Source organism: Loxodonta africana, chromosome 2, assembly GCF_030014295.1.
Source record: "Loxodonta africana isolate mLoxAfr1 chromosome 2, mLoxAfr1.hap2, whole genome shotgun sequence".
In the NCBI taxonomy this organism is placed as follows: domain Eukaryota; kingdom Metazoa; phylum Chordata; class Mammalia; order Proboscidea; family Elephantidae; genus Loxodonta; species Loxodonta africana.
Genome location: NC_087343.1, coordinates 69348600 through 69362696, shown reverse-complemented (window position 1 = coordinate 69362696; position 14097 = coordinate 69348600). Strand labels below are relative to the sequence as shown.

Here is a 14097-nt window from a genome sequence, read left to right as displayed (position 1 = left end):
GCCTGTAAAATGGGGACAGTATCAGCTTTGCTTATTTTTCACAAGAGAATTCAATGACACATGTACAAAAGCGTACATAAAATGACCTAAACCAGAAAAAAAAAAAAACATGAATTTGTTTTGTTCATGCTTTCCTTCCCTAAAATTCCTTCCTCCTTGATCTCTAGCCACCAATGCCTATCTTCTTCTACTTTAAGAAATATTCCCTTGTTAATTCTCCCCACGTGGAGTCATAATCACAAACATCACAGCCTTTTAGTTCACAGACTGAAAAATGAGAGTTACTCTAAAAAATGGCAGGAGTAAGATTAGAAATCCGGTCTCTAAGCTCTTGGTCCATTAATGAGCTATACTGTTTCATTAAGTTGTAAATGTTAGTTTTTAATTGTTAACATTTTTTTAAAACTAGGTCATTTTTTACCTCCCAAAATTTAAACAGTTGGAAGGGAAAAGAAGAAAATTGGTTACACTGATATAAAATAAGACAACACAAAGAAGGAGCATGTAAATTAATCTGAATAATTGTTACTATTTCAAATAAGTTTTTCAATTAAATTATCATAGAAATACACGATCAAAAGCATTTTTTAGGTATTCCTTCCCACTATAGTAGACTCTGCATCCTGCATGCAGAGAAACAAATTGGGGACCAACTCAAGTAATTAGGAGACAGTCCCAAAGAGGGTGAAAATGAATTCCGATATTTTTCTTTAATGTCTATTCTTTCTAAACAACCAATTTTAAGATTCCTATTTATATATCATCAGGTAAAAATAATTTTAGAAAAACAAATACCTAATGTATATTTTAAAAATTGTGTCAAAAAAGACTTAATGGTTTGACTCAGACTAGAGGGACCCTGGAGGTCATGGCCCTCAAACCTTCTGTTGGCCCAAGACTGGAACCATTCCCATAGCCAACTCTTCAGACAGGCATTGGACTGGACTATGGGATAGAAAATGATACTAGTAAAGAGTGAGCTTCTTGGCTCAAGTGGACACATGAGACTATGTAGGCAGCTCCTGTCTGGAGAAGAAATAAGAAGGTAGAGGGGGACAGAAGCTGGATGAATGGACACGGGGAATACCAGGTGGAGAGAAGGAGTGTGCTGTCTCATTACAGGGAGAGCAACTAGGAGTACACAGCAAGGCGTATACAAATTTTTGTATGAGAGACTGACTTGATTTGTAAACTTTCACTTAAAGCAAAATAAAAATTAAAAAATTAAAAAAAAAAAAAGCTGGCTAGTTGAAGGGTAGCTACTGAACAAAAGACTAAATATATTTAGTGAATTTAGTGTAAGGAGCTCCATAGTAAATTCAAGACACTCTGCAAACAAATCCAAAAATGAACATCGAAGGGGATGTGGGAAATTTCTACTTCATACCCAAGAACAAAGAAATAGCCAGAACTAAATACAGTGCAGGTAGAAATAAAGAGAGCCAGAGGCATGGTGGTATAGAAGTGGCCAAGAAGTTAGAAGGTCTGAGGTCTTACAGCAGCTAGACCTCTAACTAGCTCTGTGACTTTCAGCACAAAACCAGAAAAACTTAATAGTCAAAAAGAATTTTAGAGCCCACTTAATCTAGTCTCCCACCCAATGTAGGGGTCTCCTTGATATCACTGTTGAATGGCCAACCAGTGTTTCAATGCCTGAAAGGAATTTATAACGTCACAAGGAAAACCATTCCTTTTTAAATGGCTTCCATTATTGAAAAGTTCTCTCTTCAATTGCGGCAAAAAAAAAAAAATCTACTTCTCTGTGTAATTTCCAACCATTGATTCTAGTTCTACCTCCTAAAACTACGAATGAACTACTAGAAATACCTGTAATTAGGTATACCACATAGAGAACCCATTGCCGTAAAGTCGACTCCAACTCCTAGTGACCATACAGGACAGAGTAGAACCACCTCACAGGGTTTCCAAGAAGGAGCTGGTAGATTCGAACTGCTGACCTTCTAGTTAGCAGCTGAGCTCTTAACTACTGCACCACCAGAATTTAGGTTAAATACGAATAGTGTAGTAGAATAATGGCCCCCAAAGACGTCAACATCCTAATCCCCAGAACCTGTGAATATGTTGTTTTACATGGCAAGAAGGAGTTTGTAGATAAATTCGGAATTTTGAGATGGGAAGATTATCCTGCATCATCAGAGCCCAATATAATCACAACGGTCCTTATAAGTGAAAGAGGGAGGCAGAAGAGTCAATGTCAAAGCAACGCAGCATGAGAAAGACTTAATCAGCCATTGCTGGTTTCATAGTGGAAGAAGAGGCCACGAACCAAGCAATACAGATGGCCACTAGAAGCAGGAAAAGGCAAGAGAATGAATTCTCCCCTAGAGCTTCCCTAAGGATGACAGCTCTGCTAACACCTTGATTTCAGCCCAGTGAAACCCATTTCAGATTTCTGACTTCTAGAACCATAAGACACTAAATATGTGTTGCTTCGAGTTACTAAATTTGTAGTAATTTATTACATCAGCAATAGGTACTAATACAAATATGTTAACATATTTTTTAATTAATTAAATATAGACAGAAAGATAAGTAAATTTAATACAATTTCATGAGGCATGAAGTTCCTGAGTAGGGCAAACAGTTTGTGCTCATCTACTAACCTAAAAGTTGGTAGTTTGCACCCACCCAGCAGCACCATGGAAGAAAGGCCTGGTGATCTGCTTCCATAAAGGTTACAACTAAGAAAACCCTGGAGAGCAGTTCTGCTCATTGCCAATGGGTTTGGATTTGGATATTAGTATTGAAATTGTCAAGGATTTCATTTTACTTGGGTCCACAATCAACACCCACGGAAGCAGCAGTCAAGGAATCAAACAACACATTGCACTGGGGAAATCTGCTGCAAAAGACCTATTTAAAGTGTTAAAAAGCAAAGATGTCACTTTATGGACTACGGTGTGCCTGACCCAAGCCATGGTATTTTCAATCATCTCATATGCATGTGAAAGCTGGACAAGGAATAAGGAGGACTAAACAATTAATGCCTTTGAATTATTGTGTTGGAAAAGAATATTGAATATACCATGGACTGCAAGAAGAATAAGCAAATCTGTCTTGGAAGAAGTACAGCCAGAATACTCCTTAGCAGCGAGGATGGCAAGACTTCTCTCACATATTTTGGAGATGTTATCAGGAGGGACCAGTCCCTGGAGAAGGGCATCATGCTTGGTAAGGTAGAGGGTCAGTGAAAAAGAAGACGACCCTCAACAAGATGACTGACAAAATGGCTGCAACAACGGGCTCAAGCATAACAATTGTGAGGATGGCGCAGTACTGGGCAGTATTTTGTTCCATTGTACACAGGGTCACTATGAATTGGAACCAACACGACAGCAACCAACAACAACAACAACATGGTGTGCATGTTACAATTAGTCAACAATTTGGTAGGGCAAAAACATTTTATAAATTAGACTCTTTAAAGCTTCTGACCACCTCTGAGCAAATGGTCTCACAGCACTTTCCACACCATACCTACCCCCACCTCCCAACTTTCTGGGAAAGTTTAATTTCAAAAGATAAAGTAGAATAGGACATAACATTCTTACTTTCTTCTCAAAAATGGTGTGTCTGTCTATCAATATAACTTTTTCTGGGTGAGGAAAAAGTCCTTTTATAACTTTGGATTTGAGATTAAATGTTAGTGGGTCTGTAGTGAGAGAAATACTACATATATTGCTGTGAATGTGGCATACTTTGATCATTGTATTAAAATCTAGCTATTGAGATACTTTTATCATAGATCAAACTACTCAAGCACCTGCCATTTAACTTACCTTATAAACACTACTTGCCTGATTGTAAGCTTTACTTAGAAAATATTTCCTGACATTTGTATTTAGGTTGTACACAAAGATTCCTGGATATTTTAAATGAATACAGACATCTGAATGGAAATATTACAGTAAAATCTGTGAAAGCCAGAACTTGTATGAGGCAGAAACCTGTCAGAGAATGAAAACCTGAGTATTTTCCACTAAATTGAGAGAGAGAAAAGTTTTAAGATGCAGCCTGTCAAAGGTGGAAAACTTGAGGGAAAAAAAAGGCAGTCCAATCGAGTTCTGGCACTCACAGGACTCACTGTATTTAAGAAAGCAACATGGGAACATAGATCTTCCAGATAAAACCTTTCAAATATTTGAAGTCTAGGATCATATTTTCACTTAGTTTTTACTTCTCCAAAGTATATCCAGTTTCTCAATCACTCCTCAGGTAATACAGTTTTTAGCATCCTCCCTATGCTCCTTACTACCCTTCCTTCCTCTGGATGCATATAGGGTGTTAAGGTACTTCTTAAATATGCCCAGAACTAACCAAAGTGCTTCAAATGTGATCCGCACAATGCAGATAATGTCAAATTTCCTCCAGAGACCTTACTCTTAATAATTCAACTAGGACTTACAGGCTACTAGGTCTTATACCTATTCAGCTGGTTTTATCGAACCAGTATAGAATGTACATACACTCCTACTTTTCAACTTACTGGTTCAAATTATCAGGCACAGTTGGAAACATTGGGAAGCAATGTTCAATGAGCTTTATATCCATTTGACTATACTGTCTCCCAGACCATATTTTATAATGTTGTTCATAAGACTATCACGAGACTCGGACAATGTGCTTTCCTGAACTCAAGATATGATTATTACAGCATCCCCCATCATGGAATCCTATCAAAAAGAAATGAGGTCAGTATGGCCAGTCACTTAACCAGTCTCAGTTTCCTCATCTATAAAGAAAGGAAGTTGGACTAGATCCCTCTGTTATAAAATCCTATAATTCTAAAAGAGATTTTATCAGGTCATAGAAAGATAGTGAAACAAAAAAAGAAGGAAAGCTAACCCATGTGGGAGACACACCTTGTCATGAATAATGAGTGGGCTGAGGCAGTGTCTGTAATCCCACACTGATAATCCATAAACCAGAGGGCACTTTATCTTATTTCTCCTGTCACATAAAGCAGGCTCAATTCAGACTTTACCAATTATTAACTTGTGATCAGTCAGGCAGGGTCTGGAATAAAGCTTAAGGCTGTGGAGTTATTGAAACAAGAAGCCTGATAAGCAAATGAATAATGAAACAATTATTTTCAAGCCCTTTTAGAAATATTTAATTTCATGCAACTACTGAAACTGCACATTGTTTTTAGTCATTGTAAAAGATGCTTGGTTCTGGCTCAAGTTATTACATACATTTAAAAACATTAAGGCTAAATGTAAATGCATCAGTATCTTCTATAAATATATATATATTTTTCAAATATTCAGCTACACTTCCCTTTTATTACCAAGATTTCATTTTGTCCAGAAGGAAAATGTATTTCCAGAGTGTGTATATCTTTAAGAACTATACATCTATACGTAAAGCAAAATATACTCTTTTATATGAATTCTATCTAGAGTTAGTACCTTAAGAAAATCTCTCTCTCTAGGACAATTTCCTTTCTCCTAAGCCAGTAAATTTCAAAGATTTTTGTTATTGTTGTTCTATTTTTCTCAGCTAAACTTACCCAGCCCTCCATTACATAATGCAGACAAAAGAACCATAAAACTCTTCAGAAATAGAATTCAGAAATTCTGCGTAGCATGCCAAGCCTGACTTGTGTGTGGAGAATGGGCTGTTGGTAGGCCACGGTGTACAAATATCCTTTCTCCCTCCCATGTTCTCCAAGCCTGCTCAAGCTTCTATCCCGGACTCTCTAGGAGTGCTCAGGAAGCACAAGGGGACAATTGTGCTGAGTTTATGGCTTCCTATCCTAGAAGCCTAAGCTGCCAGTGAAGTTTCTTGTTAGTCCTAGATTGCCTTAGGCAAGAGGGAGGCTGGTTCTGCACAATAATCATAATCATATTAGAGATTATATGACGTTCTTCAGCTCTGAGAATGAAATACCAATTATAACATATAGTTTATTATTCTAAGACATTTGATTTTCAAGACATTTTCAGGATTCCATTATACATGAAAGTAAGGACTATCCACACCTTCATCTCACAACCCTAAGAGGTAATATCATTAACATGTTATGAAAAGAAAACTGAAGCTCAGAGAGACTAAGTGATCTAAGGTCACAGAGTGTCAGTGGAAAGTAAAGTTTAAATCTGAGTCTGTATGATCCCAGATACAAGCTATTTCTACTCTACCACACTGCCACTAGAAGATAACACACTCTACCTTCAAGGAGCTCACAGCCCAGGACTCTATACAATTCAGACAGCAGAAAATAAGGAGTACAAAGTTTTAATAGATGTACAATGAGAATTTAAAGCATATGTTTCTTGTGTAATAAAGCTAAAATGTTTTTAAAAGGAAAGTGCAAAGAATCATAAAAAAAAGCAAAGGGTAAATCAGAAACAGAAAGATTAATTAAAGAAAACTGGAAAAGACATTTAGAAAAGATAGTATTTTAAGCATTAAAAAATAAATGTGACTGTGACATCCAGAGGTAGGGTAGAGCATTTCAGGCAGAAAAAAAGAACATGAACAAACGAACAGAAAAAAAGCAAATAAAATATAAGGCACATATGTAGAACAGCTAATAAATAGGTCAGATTGGCCAAAGCAATGTTTCTCACATTTCCCTGATAAGAATCCCAGGAGAATTCATTTAAAATATAGCTCTGCAGGCCATTCCTCAGTACGTCTGAGATGAGGCCTAGAAATCTTAATTTTTAGTAAGTGCCAAAGTGATTTTTATCATGAAGAAAGGTTAGGAAGCACTACGCTGAAGGATAGAGTTGGTTAAAAAAAAAAACCAAACCCATTGCCATTGAGCCAATTTCAACTCATAGTAACCCCACAGGACAGGGCAGAACTGCCCCATAAGATTTCCAAGGAGCAGCTGATGGGTTCAAACTGTCGACCTTTTCTTTAGCAGCCAATCTCTTAACTACTGCGCCACCAGGGCTCTAGAGTTGATAAAGAGGAAGCCATTAAAGCAGGGCTTAAAATTAATGGCCCAAGGAATTTGGCTTTATTTTTATAGTCGATAGAGAACAGTGGTAACATCTTAACTAGGTTTCAGAGAAACTACTCTGGCAGTCACGATTGTAAAGAAAAGAAGGGAAGGGAGAAGGGAGACCAGTGTATACACGAGTGCAGCAGCTCAGGTTGAAGACAATAAAGGCCTGAGTGAGGGTAGTAGCAAAATAAATTAAAAAGATAAGAAAGATTTAAGATATATTATGGATGAAAAATTGCTACAACATTGCGACTAACTGGTGGTGCAAAGAAAACAGTATGAAAAGATTCAGAACTGAATCCAACATTCTGCCTTGGAGGATACTGGAACCAGGGAATAGAAATCACAGAACAGGGAGAAGTTTGGAAAGAAAAGATGAGTTAAACTTTGACCAGGGTTTGGGTAACTAGAGAGATAGTCAACTAGATGTTCAGTAGGCAGTTGAAGAAAAGAAGAGGAAACTAGGCTAGAGATACAGATCTGAGAGTCAGATACAAACACCTGATGATAATTTTATCAAACAGAACACACCATTATAGAGTAAGATGAGAAAAATAGATTCAACACCATGATTACAATAGTCATTTCATAATGGACTACGTGTTTCAATTTCCTGGGCAGAAGGAATGATTTTACTTAGTCTTTCTACTGTTTGAAGTGCTTCTCAGATTTAAGAGAGGAAATAAAGGGCAAGCTAGCACAACCTGTGGTGGTATCCTATCACAATTTAATCTTACAGCAAACACAAATTACTTTGGGAGTACCAAGTTCACAATAGTCAATACAACTTAAACATATAATTTTCTTTCTACTTTGCGCAACAGAAAGCAGCAGAAGATCCACTTTGAATGTTTAATACATGCTATTGCTGTACATAGAAAACATTCAAACTAATTTCCTAGTGGTATCAATCTCAGAGAAATTGTGAACAAAACTTTAGACGAGAAATTTAATTTCAACAAAAAGATTGACAGAAAAAATGCTTTTATCCTTTCCTTGCTCTCTAAGGCTGCTCAACCTACTATCCAGGATCCTCTGGGAGTTTGGAAAGGGCACTGGAACAATGGCACTGAGTAGAGCTGCCACTTACCCCAAAATGCTGAGCTACAAGTGAAGTTTCTCACCAGCCTTCTAGATGGGCTGGTCTAGAAAGAGCCAGCTTCTGCAGCAATCACAATCATCTTAGAGACTTAAAAAGCTATAAAAGCCTAAGTTCAAAATTTTTATTCTACCACCTCCTAATTACATGATCTTAGACAGCAACTTAACTTCTCTTAGTATCAGTTCATCTACAAAATAGGAATAATGGCTGTTACAGGAATTACATAAAATATTTAGCAGTTAGCAGATAAGAAAATAAATCATTACAATGCAGAATGGTAAGTGTTTTTATGGACATATACAGATTGCCATGGGACCTTATAAAGAAGTGCTTATTGCCGCTTCTGCAGCCCTGGTGGTGCAGTGGTTAAGAGCTATGGCGAGCTACGGCTGCTAACCAAAAAGACTGGCAGTTTTAATCCATCAGCTGCTCCTTAGAAACCCTACGGGGCAGTTCTACTCTGTCCTATACAGTCACTATGAGTCGGAATCAACTTGACAGCAGCGGGTTTTTTTTTTTTTTTTTCTGTATCACAGCTTGGGTGGGGGCCACTGGGGAAGGGAGATGGAGATAATCAGGAGGTGACAGTGGAACTCATCTTAAAGGAAAAACAACAGTTAGCCAACTAAAGGAAAGCATACTCCATGCAAAAGAAAAAATGGTGGAGCAGGAGGGTTGGGGAAAAGGCATGGGTATGCAAGGAAACTTGACATGTTTGGAAAACATTAATGAAAGGGAACCCTGGCAATTCCCAGATTTGTAGTTTTTATCCATTCACAGTTACTCTCACAGAGCCATGACACACGGTAAACCTTTCATTCTGCTGAAGCACAAGTTTGAATCCTGAACAATACAAGACCGTTGCTCAGGAATGAACTCAGTAAACGAGTCTGCTTGACTGGCCATATGACCATCTTAATGTGGCTTTGTTATGCTCTATCCATCATCCCAAATCAGCACTGTTCAAAATACCTTATTGTTTCACTCTCCAGTACTTTCTAAATGCTTTGAGATATATTCCTCACAAATGGCAAGGCTCTCCTACAGATCATTAGGATGGAGTACAGCGAAGCACCAGGAAATGTGGCTAATGAGGTCAGCAGGGGTCAAGGCAGGAAGGGCTTTGTACGGCACACTATGGAGATCAGACTTTATCCTAAAAATGGAAATTACCCACAAGGGGATTTTAAGCAGTGAAATCAATGAACGAAAGGAAAAGAGAGAAAGACGGGGAGGTAGGGGAGAGGAAAAGAAAGGGGGTGGGCGGGAATGTGATCAGATTTACATTTTAGAAACTTCACTCTGTCACAGGATGAATTATAGGAAGAAAGAATCTGAAAGGAGCAGTTCATTGCTGAAGTCCAGATTAAAAACAAAGAAGGACTGGAGCTAAGATAGTGATAGTGGCAACAAAATTGGAGAATAAATTTAAAAAATATTTAGAAGGCAAGATCAATAGTACTTAAACATTAATTCATCCAATATTTAGCATCTATTAAATAGAGGTACTAATACAGAGGTAGACGCAGAAAAGTGCAAACACGAAACTAAACGGATGTGGTTGGTGAAAAACAAGAAAGGGAAGATGACTCCTTGGATACTGAGATGACAGAGTGATTGGTGATGCTGATGAAGAAGAGGGAAAGGAAGTTTTCATGTAGAGATGAACTTGGTTTTGATATCCAAAGTAGAAATGCTCCCTAAAGGCAACTCAGAATGAGCGATGACATCCGGAAGAAATATTTGGCGTTATCGCCTGGAGTTCAGAATGTTAGTCTAAGTGGTAAGTGAATCCACGGTATCAAATAGATCACTCAAGGATCAGTAGAGAGGGAGAAGAAATTATGACCAAAATACCTCTTACGTATGCCTATTTTAATTCAGTTTTAATGCGAGGGGTACAAGTAGGGTGCTCACCACATATACAACATTAGCCTACCAAAACCATGCTCACTGGTAAATGAAGCACATGGATAAAGAAGTAAAGACAAGGAGACAATAATGTGCTTTTAAGTCAGTTTTAATTGTTGATATTGGTAAGAAATAGGTGATCATGTTAAGAAAGTAAGGCAGTGTTAGGTTACAGGATTTTAATTACTACAATAAAGACTTTGAATGAAGCTAATCCTTTAGGTCTCTGTGCTCAGCGATTTTCAAGAAAGGAAGCATATCAGAATCTTTGGGGGTAAAAGCCTTTGAAAATAATTTTCTTGGAGTGTCTATATTGGAATCACCGTTCTAAACAATGGCAAGGCATTATACGTGTTTCAGCAATGAGTATTATGATAAAAATGGTATGTAGGAAAACCACACTTAAAGGTGTATGGGAAGGATTGGTGAGGTAAAAGGCCAAGAAGCAACGTAATAATCCAGAGGCATGAATTTCAGTGTAAAAAACTTGGGTTCAAACCCCAGTTCTAGTTACTTACTGGTTATGCAATTTTGAGCAAAATCTAAATTATTTATATCTTAATTTACACATGGGTAAATGTGGATAATAATAGTACCTATCTCAAAGAGCTGTGATAAAAATTAATGAACAAATATGTATAAATAACATCAAAAAGAATACAAAAGTTTTGGTCTGTGACTCTTTATTACAATAATGGTAATAATATTCATTATTATCTAGCAAAATAATTAACCAAATAGCAGTTAAAATCTGAATCACAATCTTGAGCCATTCGGAAAACATTAACTCTCGTTCTAACTGATAAAAAATGCCAGAATAAAAAAACTAGAATTTTAAGACGGTAAATCATCTCAGAAGTTGCAAATATGAGACAACAATCATTTTATTAAGCAATTCAATAAACGCTTACTGAGTGTGTGTACCATGTAAAATGTGCTGTGTCAGATACAGTAAGAGATAGAAAAATGAGAATGATATAGACCCTAATCTTTCATAATTCTGAACAAAGGACAAATTAGAGTTTTACCTGACTAACTCGATTTACTTCCTCCTCTTCTTCCTCAGCTTCCTCTCCAAATGAAAGTAAACTAAAATTTCTAGTCAAAAAAGAAAAAAGGAAAAGGAAAAAAAAGTTAATTTATCAACATCTTATTTTCAAAGAGATAGAACAGAATTTACAAAAATAAAAACATTCTGTTCAATGAAAGCACACCTACTCCTCACTTATCAACTGTCTCATTATTATCTGACATTTCACATTTACAACAGTAAAAAGTCTACTATCCAACTATTTTGCGCATTAACGACATAGGTCTGGCAGTAGTGAAGGCTAAGGTGCAAGGTGACTAATGCTAGCTGTGATGGTTAAGATTACGTGTCAGCTTGACCAGCCATGATTCTCAGTGGTTTGGCAGTTATGTAATGATGTAATCTTGCACTTATACAATGATGTAGTCATCCTTCATTTTAACATAATGCTCGTTTTCACATAATGACCTGGTCTTTGGAACCTAACCATGTCAATAAATGAGGAGTGGTTGTATTATCTAGTACTCAGCAGAAACATACTAAGGATCTATGTTTTTGCTATCATATAAAACACTAAGGCTTTGACTTTAGACCACAGGTGTTTCATATCTGCTAGGCAAATGACCAAAGATCCATCCTGAGCACTACTGCTAAGTGTATTGAATCAAGAATGACAGAAATGGTCCAGCTTTTTACATTTACCAAAGCTGGTAGCAAAATGGAGATTCCTGAAAAACTAATAAATACATGGTCTCAAGAATACTATGAATGGAAAGCAACTAAACTAATATCTGCCAGAATATTATCTTAATATTTTAAAATAATAAGTTATATAAAATTGTCAGATAAAAAAACATAAACAATAAACTTAACTAAAAAATAGCCCATGGGAAGAAAAAAACTAAGTTTATCTCCTTGGATTGATCTTCAGAAAAAAGTAGAAAATCCCAAGTAAGATAAATGACAAGTTATTAAACTCTCTCACAAATATTGAGAAAATAAAAGATCTGGCAATGAAAGAGGGTTCTTTTCTTTTTCTGCTTAAAACAAGATGCAATCAGTGACCATCACATCATTCCTATAACACATCTGCTATAAACTTAAAACAACAGAAACAAAAAAATTTGAGCCTCTTGTCAAGATAAATCATAGTGATGAAATATGTATGAATATAACAGAGACCTTTCACCCAGAGACAAATTACTCAAAATAAATAAAAGAATAAAAAGATACCAACTATATAGCTCTATAAGAAATTATTTTGCCACAAGGCATCAAATGTTTATTAAAGTATCTAATGTCTGACATTTTAAAAAAGCAATTTAACTTACTTTTTAGGATATCAAGGAAAGAAACTAGTATGTATTAAACATCTATTCTAGTGGGTATTTTCATATACTTCTCATTTAATCCTCATAAAAACCAGGTGTTCTACTTATGATAATCTCCATTTTATAAGATGAGGAAACTGAAGCTCAGAAAGATTAATAAACTTTGCCTTTCATTAACTGTTAGGCAGGATTACACCTAGAATTCTAGATTTTAAAAGCACAATAAAAATCTCTAATGTGGATGCTATAATTCAGCAAAAGAGTAAGTTGAAATCTAACTCTATAATACCCATTTTAATAAAACAGACAAAATTAATAATGTAAAAAATACTGCCCACATACAACACTAGGAACCCTAAAACATGGCATAAACACTATACAAAACATTACTAACAATGCACGAACACCCAAAGAGAAACTAGATAACTGGGAGCTCCTAAAAAAATCAAACACTTGTTGTGCTCATCCAAACACTTTATCAAAAGAGTGAAAAGACAACCTACAGAATGGGAAAATTTTGGGGCTATGACAAATCCAATCAGTGTCTAATCTCTAAAATCTACAAGAGACAGCAAATCCCCAACAACAAAAAGACAAATAACCTAATTAAAAAATGGGCAAAGGATATGAACAGGCACTTCACCAAAGAAGACATTCAAGCGGCTAACAGATACATGAGGAAATGCTCACCATTATTAGCCATTAGAGAAACCCAAATCAAAACTACAATGAAATACCATCTCATCCCAACAAGGCTAGCATCAATACAAAAAACACAAAATAATAAATGTTGGAGAGGATGTGGAGAGACTAGAATACTCATACACTGCTGGTAGAAACGTAAAATGGTACAACTACTTTGGAGATTGATTTGGCGCTTCCTTAAAAAGCTAGAAATAGAAATACCATACGATTCAGCAATCCCACTCCTTGGAATGTATCCTAGAGAAATAAAAGCTGTCACAGAAATAGATGCATGCACACCCATGTTCACTGCAGCACTGTACACAATAGCAAAAAGATGGAAACAACCTAGCTGCCCATCAACAGATGAATGGATAAACAAATTATAGTATATTCAAACAATGGAATACTATGCAATGATAAAGAGCAACAATGAGTCCATGAAACATCTCATAACATGGAGGAATCTGGAAGGCATTATGCTGAGTGAAATTACCCAGTTGCAAAAGGAAAATATTGCATGAGACCACTATTATAAGAACTCAAGAAAAGATTTAAACACAGAAGAAAACATTATTTGATGGTTATGAGGGTGGGGAGGGGAGGAGGGGGTATTCACTAACTAGATAGTAGACAAGACTTATTTTAGATGAAGGGAAGGACTACACACAATACAGGGGAAGTCAGCACAGCTGGACTAAACAAAAAGCTAAGGAGTTTTCCTGAATACAACCAAATACTTCGAGGGACAGAGTGGCAGGGGGCGGGGGTCTGGGGATCATGGTTTCAGGAGACATCTAGGTTAATTGGTATAATAAAATTTATTAAGAAAATGTTCTGCATCCCACTTTGGTGAGTTGCATCCGGGGTCTTATAAAACTAGCAAGTGGCCTTCTAAGATACATCAATTGGTCCCAACCCACCTGGAGCAAAGGAGAATAAAGAACATCAAAAACACAAGAAAAATATGAGCCCAAGAGACAGAAGGGCCACATAAACCAGACTCCATCAGCCTGAAACCAAAAGAACTAGATAGTGCCCGGCTATCACCAATGAC

At 36.6% G+C, this 14097-nt stretch overlaps 1 protein-coding gene across 8 annotated transcripts in view; it reads right to left on the bottom strand.

The window, feature by feature from the left end:
* The window catches only part of CWC27 (CWC27 spliceosome associated cyclophilin), a 255095-nt gene that overhangs the window by 223689 nt on the left and 17309 nt on the right, over positions 1-14097 (bottom strand). For all 8 annotated transcript variants that reach the window (XM_023545500.2, XM_010588168.3, XM_064272469.1 and 5 more), the window contains one exon: positions 11024-11093. In XM_023545500.2, coding sequence (XP_023401268.1) covers positions 11024-11093 — 70 coding nt within the window. The remainder of the gene's footprint in view (positions 1-11023; positions 11094-14097) is intronic.